Source organism: Eschscholzia californica, unplaced genomic scaffold (assembly GCF_041429995.1).
Source record: "Eschscholzia californica isolate CP2 unplaced genomic scaffold, dmEscCali1.0.p SCAF_6, whole genome shotgun sequence".
Lineage (NCBI taxonomy): Eukaryota > Viridiplantae > Streptophyta > Magnoliopsida > Ranunculales > Papaveraceae > Eschscholzia > Eschscholzia californica.
Window position 1 is genome coordinate 31,772,215 of NW_028238483.1, and position 19,950 is coordinate 31,792,164.

General features: G+C 33.0%; 1 protein-coding gene across 1 annotated transcript; it reads left to right on the plus strand.

Moving 5' to 3' along the window:
- The first annotated feature begins 1,721 nt into the window (after positions 1–1,721).
- Positions 1,722–3,377, plus strand: LOC147533583 (uncharacterized). The gene is made up of 2 exons (XM_086650049.1): positions 1,722–2,229; positions 2,302–3,377. Exons 1-2 carry the CDS (start codon positions 1,722–1,724, stop codon positions 3,375–3,377), a joined length of 1,584 nt encoding a protein of 527 aa, XP_086506175.1.
- The last annotated feature ends 16,573 nt before the right edge of the window (positions 3,378–19,950 follow it).

Below are 19,950 nucleotides of genomic sequence, written 5' to 3' on the forward strand. Positions count from 1 at the left end.
TTTAAATCAATTATGCATTATCTTAATTCACATACGAATAGCTTGCATACAATAATAGGTGAAAATCAAGAAAAAACTATTAAGTTTTTTTACTCCTTACTTTCTCTACTTTTGATTAAAGGGTGGCGGGATTCGTGATGATCCAAAACCTGGTCATTAGTTGACTATGGTCAATAAGTCAAGAAAAGACCAAAAGTTCAACGGCCAACCCGTATGAAGTCAACAGGGAGGTTGAATCCGAAAGAGCTAGGTCTGCCATTAAGGCCCAGAAATGTTAATGACTTTAAGTTTCCAATAGTAGATGGAATGCCTCCATATACTTCATTATTCCTGTGATCAAGCTTCGTAAGGGATGTCATATATTTGAAAATGGAGGATGGAATTAGACCTGACAGACGATTCTTCATGGACGGGGGACGCATTGTCTTAAACTTTTTCTTTCAAACTTATTTGCTTGCAATAATCTTCTAACCTTTAGGTTTCTCAACAAAAGGACAATAATCTTCTAATCTTTAGGCTTCTAACAGAAGGTTACAAATTCCTTATTCTTCGTTTTCGTCGCAGTGTAGTGTAACCCTCGCCAGATCTGGCGAGGGTTACATCTCTCTTTCCCTCTATTCCTCTGTCTCTCTTTTACGGTTTTCTGTCCGTTCGTAATGGTGGTTTTTGCCCTAGGAAAAATCTGGATGTGGTGGTGTAGTAATGGTGACATCGAACTCGGATTTGGTTGTGATTGGGGTGCGATTGAATGCTGTGTATAGATATGGTGGTCTGGTGGAGGGTTCCGTGGTGATGTTTACTGTTGGTGGTGGGGGAGTGGTGGTGGTGGTGACGGTGGTCTCTGGGATTCAGGGGTGGTACGATGATGTTGTGTTATGTAACAAATGGATGTACTCTGATGATGGTGGTGGTGATGTGGTGACGGTGGGTACTGGGTTCAGTGATGGCGGTTTTTTTATGGCGATGGCGGTTTTCCGATGATGAAGGCGGTTTTCCGGCGACAAAGGCGGTTTTCCGGCGAATGTGACGGGGCTGTAAATTAGTTTATTCTTAATTTGTATTTTCAGTTATTTTGGTGACCTTTAGGGTTTTTTCATCCGTGATCTATAGGATCCTTTCATTTTCGACCTTTAGGGTCATTTTCTTGAGTCGTGTCTAGTCCAATTTCTTTCTCATTATGAGACACTTTGCATTTAAAGGTATGCAACTCTCATGATGTTTGAAGAGATAAATAATTATGATCATCCATCACGTATGAATGAATATGGTTCTCTTGGTTTCAAAAAAAAAAAAAGGTTACAAAATTATTGTTTTGTCTCCACCCAAAGTTTTCTTCTCTGGAAGATTTCGGTCTCAAAAATGTTACCTTGTGGGTTTTGTCTATAACTGCTTTTTGTGAAATAGACGGGAAAAGTGAAAATCATTATTTTCAACGTGTGCTTTTGAAGTATATTTTACACAATAATCAACTTTTAATTTATAAAATAATTATTTTATCAATTGTTTATTGTGAAGAGGGTTTCGACTGTCGATGTTCTCCTCTTAAACACTCCATAAAAGGAGCTCTGATTTCCTTATCTCTCATTCATCCAACCCCTCAGTCCACTTGTTATCACTTTTATCATAACATGAAATTTTTTGAGATCACCAACATGAGATTATGTTCACTTCCCCTCTACTTATTCTATTTGTTCTTCATCTCTACCTTCTCAATAAAGACAATGCAAGCATGTCATGAAATAGACAGATCAAGTTTGCTTGATTTCAAGGTTAGGCTTGCTTATTATCCAACTGAACTAGTAGGATCTTGGAATAAATCTACTGATTGTTGCACCAAATGGGATGGTATTACCTGTGATCCTACCAATGGTCGTGTCGTTAGTCTCGAATCTCGGGGTCTGATTTACAGCGACGATGAGATAAACAAATTAAAGAACAGAACTATATCTCCATATCTTGCCAATCTTTCGTTTCTTCGAGTTCTTGATCTTAGTGGCCTCCGATTGAATGGAGTTATACCACCCCAACTTGGTAAACTATCAAACCTTACTCAACTCCACCTCAGTTATAACAATTTGGCTGGTTCAATCCCTACTACTCTCAAACATCTTCACCAACTCAACCAGCTTAATCTTCAAAACAATCATCTGTCAGGTGTGATTCCATCCTCCATTCTTAGATCTATGACATCACTTACTGAGCTTAATCTATGCGAAAATGAACTATCAGGTGTCATTCCACCTATTATCGGTAAATTAGAGTCATTAACTTTTCTTTGTCTCGGAGGAAACGAACTATCAGGAAGAATCCCTAGTACAATTATGTCTCTCAGGAACTTGGAGCGCCTCTACTTGTCCGAAAACAAGCTAAATGGATCGATCCCACGAATCACTAATGGAAGACTATCCAAATTATCCCTATTGGTCATGAATCAAAATAGGCTATCTGGTAACATTCCTAGTTCAATTTCCAATCTAGCTTCTCTTGAGAGTTTACACTTGTCTGGTAACAAGCTAACTGGTAGTATTCCAAAATCCATTGGAAAGCTCCAGAACCTAGCGACGTTGTATCTAGAGGATAACAAAATTACGGGTAGCTTACCTTCATCCATCGGAGAGCTTCAGAACCTAACCACTTTATCCTTATCGAACAATTATATTTCAGGCAGAATCCCTTCAAGTTTTGGCAATCTTCAAAAGCTTATTTCCATTGATATCTCAAGAAATAATCTATCAGGTCCAGTTCCTGATCAGTTTGTCAAATTGAAAAGCTTGGAGGTACTGGATTTGTCATTTAATCCATTAGGTCTTGTTACCATACCAAATTGGTTAGCTAAATTAGATAATCTTCAACAACTCAAGTTAGCTAATACAGGACTAACTGGTCAGCTTCCATCGTGGTTATCATCGTCATTTCCTTCATTAAGCACACTCGATTTATCGAGTAATAAACTAACCGGAGCATTACCAGATTGGATAGACAGAACGTTTCGTCTAAGTTTCTTAAACTTATCTAACAATGGTTTCCATTCATCTATCCCAGAAGTGTTTGCGGACTTGGCTTATCTAGTGGACCTCGATCTTCACTCGAACAACTTCACAGGAGGAATGGACCCAATTTTCGAAAAAAAAACTTCGGGAGACGGTTACTACAATTCAATAGATCTATCTAGTAACATGTTTGTTGGTCCTATTTTTAAATATATTGGAAGCATGGCTGCTATGAAGTCTGTGAATAAATTGGTATTATCTCATAATCAGTTAAGAGGATCAATCCCACCATCACTAGGGAAACTAAAAAAGCTACAAATTTTGGAACTGAAAAATAAGTTGACCGGAACTATACCTTCGAAGGTACTAAACCTTCGAAGGTACTAAACTTGAAGAAGATTGTATCATTTGATGTATCAATGAACCACCTCAGTGGAAAAATACCTCCTCATAAGGCCAAAATCCCATCATCTTCTTTCGAGGGCAATATAGGTCTATGCGGCAATCCACTTCCCCCTTGTAATGCCCACTTAAGCTAGCTTATCTACCATTGATTGTTTCGTCGTTGCAAATTAGAGCTTTGAATTGTTGTATCGATTTTGTTTCCTTATTGTTGAATCTATATTAAAAGGTTCCCAGTTCATTTATTAGTATCGACCATGTCATTTAGTAGTGGGCATAACAGCCACTTTGTCTATTAGTACTAATCGGTGGCTTTGGTTAGAATTGAAGTAACTAACTCTTTAGGTTGTGTTTGATATCAGGGAAACAATTTTATGGAAATAAAAGAATTCCGTGGAAACTCTTCCACGGAATTTGTACCGTGGAAATAAGAGTTCTTTCATTTAGTAGTCATTTATTATTGGGATATTTTGCAAAAGGGGCAAAGTAATGTTCCAAGTGGTGAGTTTGGAGCATTGACTAACTTTGACTTAATTTTCCATCCAACGATAACAAAAACTAATTTTTTAACTTAACTTTCCATCCAAAGTTAACGGTGGCTAACGGATGTTACTGTCAATTTTTCATTACTGTTAGATTCTAGCGTTGACGACTCACATTATTTTGCATCAAATGATCGGAACTAACTCATAGTTTACGACCAAAACTTTTTCTTCTGTTGAAGAAGTCCACTTTTGAACCAATGCAAACTCCATTATCTCCATATAAGCTTTCATAAACTACTGAAGTTTAGTACAAAACACTAAAAAAAATTACATGATTCATCCATATGTAGCATTCATCAATTCATTAAATGAACATAACCTGCATTCAAAAATATTGAAATATTTATATAATGTTTCCAACACTTTGTTCACATTCATCCATCTAGGAATTTAGTTTTGTCAAAAAATTACAACAGTAAACTCTTAAATCAAAGTAACTTAGCTCGTCCAAAAAATAACAATCTTTAAATCAATTAAGTATCTTTATGTTATCCAAAATATCAAAAAATATAAGAGTTACTAATCTAGTTCAATCATCGATCATAACAAATTTTCTCAGCAAGTCAGGGTTGCATCCACCTTAATTACTAACTTTGGGGTCATTTCTTAATGATTTGATGAATTGATGGAGTTTGCATTGGTTTAAAAGTGAACTTCTTCTACGGAAGAAAAAGTTTTTGTCGTAAACTATGAGTTAATTCCGACCATTTGATGCAAAATAATGTGAGTAGTCGATGCTAGAACTAACAGTAATGAAAAATTGACAGTAACATCCGTTAGTCTGCGTTAACTTTAGATGGAAAGTTAACTTAAAAAGTTAGTTTTTGTTATCTTTGGATGGAAAATTAAGTCAAAGTTAGTCAATGCTCCAAACTCAAAAAAATTCAAATTTGTGTTCCAAACTCATCACTTGGAACATTACTTTGCCCCTTTTGCAAAATATCCCTTTATTATTCCGTAGAATTACGAACTCTGTAATTTGGTTGACAACTAACTTCTACCAATATAATATTCAATTAAGAGTTTTTATTTACTCTTATGTAATCTAAGTGATATTTTTACTTTTGCGAAAATTACATTTTCATCCTTATGTTGCCTAAATTACATGTATACCCTTATGTTTTTAAAATTATATTTTTACCCATATGTTGTAAAATTATTTAACCTTGTCTCACTTTACTAATTTAAGGGTAAAAATGGCATTTTGATATTATACGAGGGTAAAAATGTCATTTTGACAATATAAGGGTAAAATGTCAATTTGATATTATAAAAGGGTAAGAATGTAATTTTGGCTATAAAATCCAAAATGTCATTTTGACAACTTTATAAACATGTCTTTTGGTAAGAAGGACAAAAATGTCATTTGCCCAATGTATAAATAAAAATTTATTTTGCTAAATTTTATGGGTAAGAATATCATTTTGAACAAATATGGAGATAAATATTAGGTTTCAAGTATCCGAATATATTAAAATATTTTTATTTTGATTTTTGATTTTTGACTTTCCACGGAAACTAATTCCGAGGGGGGAGCAAGGAATTAAAAGTGGACTATTTCATGGAAAGAGATTCCCTTGGGAATTAAAGTCATGATATTACACTTCGTATCAAACGGTGGAAATACTTATTTCCATGAACCAAACTTTTAGACCAATTACAGGACTAATTCGGCCAACTCTTTGGGATGAAAGTAGGGGTGGGAATCGGGCGGGCGCGGACGGGCTCGGGCTACAAAGTGTCGGGCTCGGGCTCGGATAATCAGACTTAAAATATATTTTCTTAAAAAAAACAAAAATAAAAACAAATAATTATTAATTAAATTAAAATCATGTTAATCAATTCCCTTGATTTGAGGAAAGTGAGAGATATTTGAAATGAATGGGAAGATGGATATAAATAACCTTTCTTCAAGTAGTTTTTCTTTTGTTCCAAAAGTGTGGGACTAAAACATGATTTATCACAAAACAAATATTGGAGATCACTTTCTTTGCCTCCATTCATCTATTTAGTCCCACACTTTTCATCTTCTCTCATCTTCTCATCTATTTATTCCCACACCTCTCCACTAGATTGTTCCAACAAATATGTGTGCATCCACAATCCTCATCTTCTATAATTTCTTTGTTTCCTTTTCCCCAAGACCATCAATTAAAACAAGTTCTTGAGCCACTTCTTTCCTTCATAGTGTAGTCTTTGCCTCCATTTATCTATTTAATCCATTATTGGATTGAGCCACTTTCTTGAAAGATGTTAAAGAGACAGTGATAAATTAAATGGGCTCTCCCCTCATTACCTCTTTCTCTTTGTCTTTTGAACACAAGATTGGAGATAAAAATGTAATACAACAATGTAGCATAAGAATTCGAACTTTACAATTCCTTTCTGTTGTTCACATTTGATTAGATTTTGTATAAGACTCCATGTATCACATGGAGCAGTTAACAACAACTCAATCTTCAATCTTCATGAATTCAGCATGTCTCAGGACTACTTACAACTTCCATTTAAAACATAGTTATCAAGCCACTAAGAGAACAGTAATGCAGTCCAACATAACTAACTGTAGTAAATTACAAACCAACTTTGTTCAGTGATTAGGTTCCTTATTCAGCTTCCAATTCATGGAATGGAAACGGTTTAGCTGCAATATAGTCAGGACTTGTATCCTTCCATCCTTCCTCAAGCTCTCAGTCGATCCATCCTTGGATAAATTTGCAAGGATTACCTTCACATATGATAAAAGGAAAAAAAGAATAGCCACACATTGACTGTGACCATAAAACAAAGAAATGTGGTTTAAACATACACCATGATTAACAAGAAAATCTAAAATTACTGATTATTAATGATACAAATGGATAACTACAACTAACACAAATCCCTGTGAATGTCCATCACCACTAACTACAAATGTCCATCTCTCAAAAACAAATTACATAAAGTAACAGAGGAAGTGAATGTCCAAAGGATTAGCTTGGTTTTTTTCAATCATTTTACACAAGTAGATGGGGGTCAAGTGGCACATATAATATTTTCATCACCTCTAACTCATCTTTCTATGGCACAATTGGACAACCATGTTATTTCGCATAAATCAAAATACTTTAATCCCACACCTTTGAGTTAGAAATAAAAGAAGTAAGGAGATAGGTTATATATAACCTCCTCATTTGCTTTGGAAGACATGTTTTGTTAAAAATTTTAAATAAGCTTCATTTATTAGTCCCACATTGTTGGTGTTGGGAAAAACGGGCACTTAGGCGCAGCGGAAACAAGAGTTTTTCCCTTTGTGTTAGTTACGAGGATAATATAGAAGAATATGTGGGAGCAATAAACAAAGAACTTAAAGTAAATAAGACAACGATTTTTAACATGGAAAACCTCTTCAATGTGAGAAGTAAAAACCACGGGACTCGTAGTCCAACCAAATCAACTATGATAGCAAAGTAGTTACAGACTACGTCCAACCGAGACTCAGACCCTTCCCAAAAGAATCAATCTCAAACACGAAGAAACACGGAGAAACCCTCACAAGAAAGAACAAAACAGTCCAGAAATCTGCAGCCCAAAACGACCCTAAATTCACTAGGATTCCGGCGACCAATCAACGATCCCTCCGTACAAATACTAGATGAATATGTCAAGAACAGTTCTGCCAAATTTCAACTCAATCGGAGAAGAACTCACCGTCGGATTTTCCGAAAAACGAAGACTGCGCGTGCTGAAAAAGTTCTGCCCCGCTCTTCTCGGCAACCTCCTTCTCTCCCTTCTTCTCTTGTGCGTTTCTAATTATGTTGCATACTTCTAATTAAGATTAAGGAAGTATTTATAGACTTACCCTTAACCCTAATTCCACCGTCATAAGTAACCGACCCAAAGAAACTCGACTCGGGCCCGGGTTTGGTTTCCTAATCCAAACCCAACTAGGTTTCCCCACTAGGAGGAAAACCCAACAGTTGGGACAAGGATAAAAGAAGCAAGAGTGGAAGTTATATCTACCTCTTCCTTTGCATCCCAAAACAAGGCTTGGTAAAAGCTAAAATTTTAAGTAACTCAAGCTCTTTAGTCCCACACCTTCGGATCATATAAACTTGTGTTGGTGATATGGTATAAAAAGGGTGTCTGGGTAGCATCCTTCGGGTAGCTAACGGGCGGGTTGTAGCGGGCGGATCTTCACGTACGGGTTTCGGACGGGTATTTCGGGTCTGGACTCGGACAAGAGCTCATATCCGAGTCCCGGCCCATATAGCCCGAGCCATCGGGCCGGGTATACCCGGCTCGGGTAGCAATCGGTTTCGGGTGTAAACGGTCCGGGCGGATTGGGCCGGATATCGGGTTCCCGGACCGTTTTCCCACCCCTAGATGAAAGTATTACTACGATTTATCGGTGCATTTTAAATTTAGTTCTATGTATGCATTCAAGTTGTTCAGTGATTTTACTTATTAAAAGTGTGTGTTGTTGGTAAAAATGGTGTTTAAGTTGGAATGGAAGGTGAAAAAATAATCGATGAATAAAATAACGTTGATCACTAGACTTCAAAGCTCGATAATCTCGATTCTTTTAGACAGTAATTCGCCCCTTCTGGTATGAAACCACGAGTGCACGACGGGTCAGGAATTATGCCTTCAGGATACGATGAAGCTCTTCAACAACTGATTGGTTCAAAGTATGTACGCATTGACCAAGACCAAGAACACTCTGTATTAATAAACTGATAATGCCGAAAAAGAATGCGATACAAAATTTACCAAAACTTGATAGAAATTTCAAGAACACTTTGACTGTTGGTATGACTTTGAAAATGAGAGCAAGAGAGAGAAATTTCGTTGGATCATCTACTGTATACCAATTGACATAAATGTCAAGTATTTATAGTATAATGAATGGATGCAAGTGCATTTGATGCACCTATCCAATGAATGGGCAACATACCCATTCACCCACCCTTAAGATGTGGCGGTGAATTGCTTCCCTCCATTCTTTTATTAATTAGTACCAGACACCCAGCCATTTTCAATTTGAAAATATCTAACATTCCCCCACCATTTTCAAAATTTGGAATATATATGAAACAGAGTATCAAAAATCAAGACATCAAAGAAACAAAAATAAAACAATTTTGGCATTATCGTAGAAACTTATACATAAATGATAGGTATCTTATGGATTTGAACCTTCACTTAGTGAAAACAACTCAAAGCTTTATCAGAATGCTATGGTGAACGTATCTTGAACCAAGAATCCTTAAATGATAAAACTAGAGTCATCGCACATACTCGTTTCGGATGACAGAGTGTTTATACTCTGCATGTTAATGGTCATGTGCAATATCCCTTTTATGAGTCTTCTTCAGAAACGGTCTTATTTTCTTAGGAGACGGCCTGATCTCCACACTCACTTAGGTAAGTCCACTTGAGGTGTTTCCGCGAGGCACCACTTAAAAAATTAGTATTTATTAAGGATTATCATCCATCCTTTGTCTTGCGAAAAACCAATATTAGCTCAGAAATGGGAAAATATAAAATGCTAATATTCCATAATCGCGAAAGCTTTAACTTGTTGGTAGCCGTTGAACTTTGCCTATCTATATCAAGACATAAGTTGGGTTTCCATTAAAGACGATCAACCTTCATTCACAGACCTGAGTATCATTTCCTTATTCTTAATAGAGATAAGTTCTTTAGATAATTCTGAAATCATTAGAGAATATTTGTCTAGATAACAACATTAGAAAATATTTCTCTAGAAACAAAATTGACTTAATACAGCCAATCATAACTTTACATGAACGACAATTAACGGCACCCGTTTTGGCCAAAACATTTTATGAGCACTAGTTTCTCAACCGTCTACTATTTGTCTCATGTAGCTTACTCAAAATAACTCATTACTGGGCTTCTTTCTAGTGCACATGACTAGAGAAATTAAATAAGGCAATTATAGTGAAACTAAATCACCACTTATTTCTTGGATGCCCAAGACAACAACATCTCACAATATGAGAGTTTATGTACCCCGAACTGAATCCACCAACTTCTGTAATTGTATTCTCTGAATACAATGTGATACTCTTTAAAACTAAAAAAAATATCATATCACTTGAAAATAAATAGTCCAAAGGAACTATAATTGTACTCTTACTCAATACAATTTTCATTGATTATATTCTTCTCTTCACTCGAGAATATGATTATTCGTTTCTTAGAGTTTGAATTCTAAGATCACCATTAACTTTTTCATCATGTCAAAGTTAGAGTTAATATTCATTTCTTCCCCAATAATGAATTTATATTTTGATGAGCATTATTAACCACTTGTTAAATATTTAATGCTACAAAACAATGTTTCGTTATTCATATGGCGAGATGTTAATTGATATGACTTCCATTACAACTACAGAGCTTACTGTCGAAAAATTGTTGGAAAAATTATTGTTGCTACTAATTTGAAATGAAAAAAACAGAAATATGATGGTGTACACGAAAACTTCAAAGCTCGAGAATCTCGATTCTTTTAGACAGTAACTCGCCCCCTTCTGGTATGAAACCACGAGTGCACAACGGGTCAGGAATTATGCCTTCAGGATACAATGAAACCCTTCAACAACTGTTTGGTTCAAAGTATGTACGCTTTGACCAAGCCCAATAACACTTTGTATTAATAAACTGATAATGCCCAAAAAGAAGGTGATACAAAATTCACCATAACTTGATAGCAATTTCAAAAACACTTTGATTGTTGGTATGACTTTGAAAATGAGAGCAAGAAAGAGAGGGAGAAAGAAATTTCGTTAGATCATCTACTGTATACCAATTGACATAAATGTCAAATATTTATAGTATAATGAACGAATGTAAGTGCATTGGATGCACCTATCAAATGAATGGGCTGCATACCCATTCACCCACCCTTGAGATGTGGTGGTGAATTGCATCCCTCCATTCTTTATTAATTAGTACCATACACCGAGCCATTTTCAATTTGAAAATATCCAACATGTGTATCACAATTTGGTAATATCTATTTGATCAAATTATTAAGGGGGGGGGGGGGTGGATAGGGATTTAGGAGGACATTCGTGGACAAAATGTCTCGTAGACATTTCGAGACATTTTAAGACATTTCGAGACATTTTAAGACATTTCGAGACATTTGTCTGTAGACAAAAGGTCTTTATAGACATTTTAAGACATTTGATTCATGGACAAAAAGTCTTTATGGACATTTCAAGACATTTGGTTTATAGACAAAATGTTTTGGAGACATTTCAACATATTGAATCCATGGACAAAATGTGTAATGGATATTATTATTATATTATTATTATTATTATTAATATTATTATTATTATTATTATTATTATTATTAATATTATTATTATTATTATTATTATTATTATTATTATTATTATTATTATCTCATCATGGATGACAATTGGTAGGCATTTATTATTTTAGTATTATCATTATTGTCTAACCATACAAAATAATATATTTGTACTCATATTTTAAAAATATATTTTTCGAGTTTTGTGGACGTCTGTGGATATCTGAGGACATTTATGGACAATTAGTGGACACTTATTTATTTAATTTTATCATTATCGTTTAATCATATGAAATAAAAATAATTGTACCATTATTTCGAAAATATATTTTTCGACTTTGGTAGCCATCCGTAGATATCTGTGAACATTGATGGACAATTGGTAAATATGTATTATTTTATATAGTATACTAATATATATATATATATAATATAATAATAATATAATATAGTAATATGATAATAATATCATTATTACTATAATATAATATAATAATATAATAATATAATAATACAATAATATAGTAACATATAATAAGATAATAATAATATAACATAGTAATATAATAAGATAATATTATAAAATAGAATAATAATAATAATAATAATACAATAATATAATAATAATAATACAATAATATAGTAATATAAGAAAATAATGTAATAATAATAGGATAATAATAATATAATATAGTAATATGATAATAATATCATTATTACTATAATATAATAATAATAATATAATATAGTAATAATATAATATAATAATAATACAATAATATAGTAACATATAATAAGATAATAATAATAATATAGTATAATAATATAATAATAAGATAATATTATAATAATATAATAATATAATAATATAGTAATGGCAATAATATCATTATTACTATAATAAAGTATTATAATAATTAATATTTTTATATATTATTTATTATAAATTATTTAATCTAATTTGATAATAATAATTATTTTTATATTTCTTAATGAAATGTCCGCAAGTGTCTTCCATATTTTGAAAGACATTTTCTCTCCAAAAGCTCTCCAAATTTACACTAAAATGTTCTCACATGTCTCCAAAACCAATTTGTCTTGAAATGTCCGTAATTTCGTGTCTCTAACGAATACCACAGACATTTCAGGACATTTGAAATGTCTCAAACGAATAACACGGACATTTAGAGACATTTTGAGACATTTTAAATGTCCCCAACCAATAACACAGACATTTGGGGACATTTAAAATGTCCCCAACCAATAACATAGGATTTGGAGGGACATGGCCAAATCCCCAACCACTACCCCCCCCCCCCCCTAAAATAGTGTTACATACGAGTCTAGACGGGTGCGGTACGAGTCTAGACAGTTGCAAGCACTTTTTTTTTACTTTACTTCACCTTCTACCAGGCCCCCTTCCATCATGACCTCTTTCTCTATTTCTCGATTTTGCAAATTAACTATTATATAAATCTACGTAATAATCTGAGAAATTTTTTTTTTCGCCAACAACTCTAGGTTGGAGTGGTAAGAGGAATAGTGTTCCACCATAGAGGTCAAGGGTTCGAGGCACGCTAAACAATTCCAAAAAAAAAGAACTTGAGAATTTTTTTTAGTAAAAATATACTATTGTTTGGCTCAATAACTAAAAGGGTCAAAATAATGTTGAAAATGAGTAGAAAAGCATACAACATTTCATAATTATTATTCAGGTCAAGAAAACAGACAAAGATTAAAGTACCCTTAAGTCATTTTAAATAACTAATTCTTTTATTTTATTTTTAAATTTTAAATCTATATAACTTTTTCTTGAGATGTCAGATTTGTATGAAATTAATATATTTAGAGAGGATTTTCATTAGTTTTCTAACAAAATCCACTTTCAATACTCTTTTTTCAAAAAAAACTTAGAAAAAACGTCATTTTTCTATTTTTATGTTAACTGTGTTTCCAATTATTGCAAACAGGGTTTGAAAAATGTACATTGCAAACAAGGGTTAGCATAATGTAAAATTCGAACTGGGGTTGCAAATTTGGGTTTGCAAAATGTGAATTACAAACTAGATTTGCAAGTGTAATCTCGGACGCAGATTTTGCAAACTCGATTTGCAACACGATAACGAAGAAACTGAAGTTTCTTCCTTAAATCTGAAAAATTGCATATTCATCGTCATCAGATAAATTAGGATTTCAGATCTAGGGTTCGCAAGTTCCTTGTCATTGATCTGAATCACATTTTTATTTGAAAAACCGAAAGTCACTCTCCTCCATCCTGTGTTTCTTTCAAATACCCCATCTTCTCGTATTCTTTTTTCATTAACCTTGCATCCTCTCTCTACTTCCTCTCTCTAGAATATCAAAATATTGTGAACGATAGAGGTGTTAAAACTGGTGCTTGATTTTCCTTCTTTTACTCTCTTTCTCTCTTTAGAAACTTGAAATAAGAAAGACGGTGATGTATCAGAAGTCAAAGAAGATCAATCAGGGAAACCCTTTTCCAGTAAAATTTAATGTAATTGTAAGTGCATGACCATTACGTCGTTTAGTAAAAGATGAACTTGTTGCTTCAGTAATCAATATTGCCCTTAAATCTTATGCTCGTGAAGTTCGTTTCCCTATCCTTGGTACTGATCTTGATCATTTTGTTCCATACTGTCTTGGTAATTAACTTTAACCTCTCTCTCTCTCTCTCTCTCTAGTTTTTCTGTCTCTAGGATTACTGAAGAAGAACAAAAAATTCTTAAAAGTTTGGATTTGTTGAAAGAAAAACTGATTTTAAATATACAAGGATAGTTTGAGGATGAAAGAAATAGAAAATGACCTTAATGACAACTACTCATATTTTACACTTTATGTATCATTAGTCATAATATTTTGACAATTTTTAGTCAATGGAAAAAATATAGGCGTTTTTGGTTAGGCCGCGGCTTTAGGGAATAAAGAAAATTTTCCGGGGCATAAAGACTTAGTCAATATTGATTGACTTGTGGGACATATTTATTGTTTAGTTCAAAAATCCACTTGATTAAACTTTAACCCCAAATCTTCATCTTCTCATTATCCTTGCCACCACAATTTTGGACCACCGCCACCACTCTTTCCGACCACCACCATTCCAACCATTGTCGCTATCCCCTCTCTCTATTTCTCTGTCCTCTCTTCTTCCATCTCCTCTCTTGGTCATTTTCTATTTAAGATTTTCTCTCTCCTCTTGTTTGAAAGAGGGGATACCTATAGGAAGAAAGACATAAAAACAAATCTAAGAATTCAAGATCAATAATACCATCATCGGTGTCATAAACACCAACCGGAAGAAAATCATCAAAAGAGATCATGTATAGAGGTGTAGCTAAAATCAGAGACCTTTGGAAAAAGAAACTAGGGTTTGGCTTGGTCTTTTAATTATGCTGAAGATGCAGCTCATGTTTATGATTTTGCACCTAGAGATCTTGGTCATTTGAAAGCTGGAACCAATTCCCCTTATTAATCCCACTATTTTTTCATCAATTGCCCTTTAATAATTATTCCAGCCCTAATTTTCATTTTTATGGTCACGGGCATCATCAATTTGACGTTAATTTATATTTATTAGAATTCAAAGAGGGCTCTAACTGATCTTAATGATTATGATCTGAGTTTTCTTGTGGAATAAGATGAGGTATTAGAGATTAATAGTTGGCTCTGATATAAGTTTTATTCCTCCTACATATTTGAAACCCTTTACAATTTCAAATTGTATGTGTATAAATTATCTTTAATCTATGAATGAGATGAGAAGTTGTAATCTTTATTTGCTTTTGATTGTTCTTTGATTTAGTAATGAGTGTCTGTTTATGATTGATGGATTTTACTTTGTTTGGGATTCAATGGAGGATGAAGTGAGATGTTTTTTTTTAATTGTTTCTTATGTCTTCTCTGAAATGGAGGGGGATTCGAGGGTAATGAGATGAAGAGATTTCTGAATAAGAGGGGATTTGGAAATACTCGTGAGATACAAAGATAAAATGAGGATGAACAGATTACAAGAGAGAGATGACGAGAGAAAGAGATGAAGATTGGGGGTCAAAAGTTAAAAAGGTTAATTTTTGGATTCAAATTGAATATGTCTCCTAGGTCAAATGTCGTTGACTAAAGTCTTTATGTCCCGGAGAATTTTCTTTATTCCCCAAAGCCGCGGCCTTTTGGTTATTATGATAATTTTTCAACCCAAAAAATCATTTTCCATTGATAGGATTGAAGTGACTAGTATTACTATATTGTAAATTTAATATATAAAAGGAAGTAGTAAAATAAAGATAACTGGGGAGAATAATAAAACGGGGCGGAAATCCTAAGGCCCAAAATCGGAGGGTTAATAGAGAATCAGGCCCAATCCAAAATATTAAAGAGAAAAAAACCCAGTAAGTAAAAATACACTATTACCCTCACTTACATAAAGATAAGACAACACTATCCTGGCCCAAATTTCGTCCAAATTTCCCGCCCAATTCAGAGACATCCCATCAATGTCCGATCGTATCCCAAGACTCAAAACCCACCCATCCCTTTACTCTTTAGCCGAAACACAAACGAGACAGTTTAGTTTTACTCCCTCTCTCTCCTTGCTTCTACCATTTGGAAAGGATCTTTAGGTGATCGATCGATGTGTTTATCTCAATCTCCATCTTCTTTAATCCTCATCTCCATCTTTCTTAATCTTCATCTTCTTCTTCTTCTTTAATCTTCATCATCATACAATCATAAGTTTTTTTCATAGTGTTTTAGAAAAAAAAAAATTTCAGATCTAGAGATTTTAATCTCCATTGATGAGGTATTTCTTGATGTTTCTTTATTTAATGATGTGCAATCTTCTTATAAGATTTTTGAGTTTTACTTCTACGTTCTATAATTTCTTTAACAATGTGAAATCCATTATACAGTTTTTTGTTCTAAGAAACCAAAAAGTACAAAGTTAGATCTATTTTTCGGTTTCTCTCTCTAGAAATTACGTTTTAGCAGATGTTGATTTTTAACAGACAAATTTTCAGGTGTTTTAAGCATTTTTGAATATGTTGTTCGTTAAGGGGTTTTGTTTCAAACATTTAGGAGTTTGTTGATGATTTTTTGGGGTTTTACTTGGTAAAAAGCTATTGTTCTTCGCTAAGCATTTCGGGAGGTTTTTTGGAGACATTTACAGTTATGTTGAAGACATTTGGGATTCTGTTTCAAACATTTAGGGTTTTGTTGTTGATTTTTGGGTGTTTTACTTGGTAAAAAAGCTTTTGTTCTTCATTAAGCATTTTAGGGGTTTTGGGAAAAATTTAAAGTTAAGTTGAAGACATTTTGGGTTATGTTTCAAACATTTAGGGGTTTGTTGATGATTTTTTGTTGTTCTACTTGGTAGAAAAGTGATTGTTCTTCGTTAAGCATTTTTTGTTGTTCAAAATACCGACACTTCTTCAATAATGAGAACACTTTCTCTTTTGTTAGAAGCATACTTATCAATTGTTTAATCTATATTTTTGCTCTTCATATTCGGGATTCATTCTGAATGAGTATGTCTTTGACATTTTTCGCTAATTCTAAACATTTTTAGAAATGCTGATAACGGTCTTTTAATGTCTCGAGCATTTTCCAATATTCCTACTGCATATAATCATTTGTTCATTCCGCTTGCAGAATTTTCATCTATGGAACCGGATAGAGTACATGTTACTTCTCAAAATAATGATAAGAAAAGCTAGTTTGTGAATCATGTCGAACCCAATTGTAATTGTCATTCTTCCGTATGTCTCCAACATGAATTAGAATATTTGCATATGTTGCTTATTTGTCTTAGAAACTCTTCTTTTTGTCTATGAATTTTATATATTGTTCCAAACATTCTAACTCATGTTGTATAGTGAATGGATCCTTACATGGCTAACTCTTATTTTGTAAATTTCTTATTCATCCAAAAGAGTGTCAAACAATGTAAAAAACGCACCTGAAGAATGTCCATAACATTATTGAATGTTTCTTCATATTTTGTTTAATTCTTGAGACAAACTGTTTATTGTCTCTGCATCTCATATATTTTAAAGAACAAATTTTTTGTTATCTTAATCATAAAATGTTATGAACATGTCCAACATTGTAGGTGACATTTTTGAAAATGTCCAGAATAAAATCACAAATGTTTAAATCAGAACCCAATATGTTTTCAACATAACTTTAAATGTTTCAAAAAAACCCCAAAATGTTAAACGAATGACAAAAGTTTTTTTACCAAGTAAAACTCTAAACAATCATCAACATTCCCCTGAATGTCTGAAACAGAACCCAAAATGTCTTCAACATATTTTTAAATGTTTTCAAAAACCCTCCAATATGCTAAACTAAGAACAAAGACTTATTTACTCAGTAAAACACCCAAAATTCATCAACAAACCAATGAATGTCTGGGACAAAACCCAAAATAACTACAACAAACCCGTAAATATTTGAAACAGAACCCAAAATGTCTTTAACATAACTATAAATGTTTTCAAAACCACCCAAAATGCTAAACGAAGACAAAAGTTTTTTTTTACCAAGTAAAGCACTTAAAAATCATCACCATTTCCCTTAATGTTTGAAACTGAACCCAAAATGTCGTCAACAAAACCATAAATGTTTGAAATAGAACCCCAAATGTCTTCAACATAATTTTAAATTTTTCCTAAAACTCTCAAAATGCTTAACGAAGAACAAAAGTTGTTTTACCAAGTAAAACACCCCAAAATCACCAAACAAAACCCTAAATGTTTGAAACAGAATCCCAAATGGCTTCAACGTAACTGTAAATGTCTCCAAAAACCCCTAAAATGCTTGAAGAAGAACAATAATTTTTTTACCAAGTAAAACACCCAAAAATCATCAACAAACCCCTAAATGTTTGAAACAAAACCCAAAATTTCTTCAACATAACTTTGAATTTTTCCCAAAATCCCCAACATGCTTAACGGAGAACAAAAGTTTTCTTTTACCAAGTACAACACCCCAAAATCACCAACAAAACCCTAAATGTTTGAAACAGAATCTCAAATGTCTTCAACATAACTATAAATGTCTCCAAAACTCCAAAAATGCTTAACGAAGAACAATATACCAAGTAAAACTCCCGAAAGTCATCAACAAACCCCTAAATGTTTGAAATAGAACCCAAAATGTCTTCAACATAACTTTAAATTTTTCCCAAAACCATATTCGAGTCTGCTCATTGCATATTCGAGTCTGCTCATTGCATCAACATCGTTTCTATAACAAATTTAAAATGCTTTAAACATCAATTAATTTATGTAAGAGACAAAATCTGGATTTTGGTGGTAACATCTATAAAAATAAATAAAACATTTTTCAGTTTGCTATTTGTATTAACGTCGTGCTAACAACATATTCTAAAATGCTTAAAACATCTGACAATTGGTCTGTTAAACATTAACATTTGCTAAAACGTAATTTCTAGAGAGAGAAACCGTAAAATAGATCTAAGTTTTTACTTTTGAGTTTCTTAAAACAAAAATATTACATTAAATTTGGAAGAATATATCTAAAAAGATATCAAAGATTGAAGAACAAATCATATGCTTAAGTTTGAAGAACAAATCATATGCTAAAACTTTGAAAATGAATGTAGTTGATGTTAAAAGTACAAAACAAAATAGATCTTGAAGATGGAACCAAATTTCTTTAAGATAAATACAAAAAACAGAAGATGAGAGATGAAGAAATAGTTTTAGAGAACTTCAAGAAAGGTTGAATAGTGCAAAAAAGATGAAAATGAAGATGAAGATGAGAGATAAAGATGAAAGATGAAGATAAAGATGATCTTACTTTGGATATAATGACGATCGAACCTTGAAGACGAAGGTGCGGTGAAAAAAATTCAGGACTTAGAGACAGAGAGAGAGCACACTGGTAATGTAGAGAGAGAAAGAAGAAAATAAAATTTTGGTTTAAGAATAAAAAGAAGGGAAGTGGGTTATATATATAAAAGGGTACACTGGGTATTATCTAACTATATGGCTTCCTAGAGATGAGAAAATGTACATTTGGATCCGAAATTGGGTTTGATCTTTATTTATTTTTACAAAACTGGGTTTTCTAGTAATTATTAATGTATGGTGGGCCTAATTTTATATTTGACTCTATTTTTTGGGCTTTTAAATAAAAAATTCTTAAATTAATCATTTACAGAATTCTAGATCTTAGTAACAATTATTGAAATTAAGCTAAAATCAGGTCGGCATTGTATTTGCACATTTTCTTATTCCAGCTATAAATTAAATTAAAAACTTGATAATTCGTACTCCAATTACTTCGATAAGTTAATTAGTTACTACTTTATTTTATTAGTTAATTATTTACAGTAATCTAGACTCAGTCCGAAGTACTCTTCACAAGGTAATCACACCTTTCCATCTCTCAATTATAAATTTTACTCAGTAGATCCACACAGTCTTCTTTTAAACACAATAACAATAAAACTATATTTATATGTATTAGCACAAAAACGTGTTGTTGCCTTTAATAACTTAAAAGGAGGACAGCACTTGATCGTCCTTTTTGTTGCAAATGACCGACACTTCGTTAAATCTCCCTGTTATTAAAAAGAAAAAAAATGAAGTAGATTCTACAAATGCAACAATTGTAATCGCTATGTTATTAAGGGTTATTTCCC

Bases quoted from the DNA above. Each gene is read 5' to 3' on its own strand.
- LOC147533583 (XM_086650049.1), top strand. From the start codon at position 1,722: ATGCAAGCATGTCATGAAATAGACAGATCAAGTTTGCTTGATTTCAAG. The intron at 2,230-2,301 runs GTGTCATTCCAC...ACGAACTATCAG, and splicing joins ATGCGAAAATGAACTATCAG to GAAGAATCCCTAGTACAATT.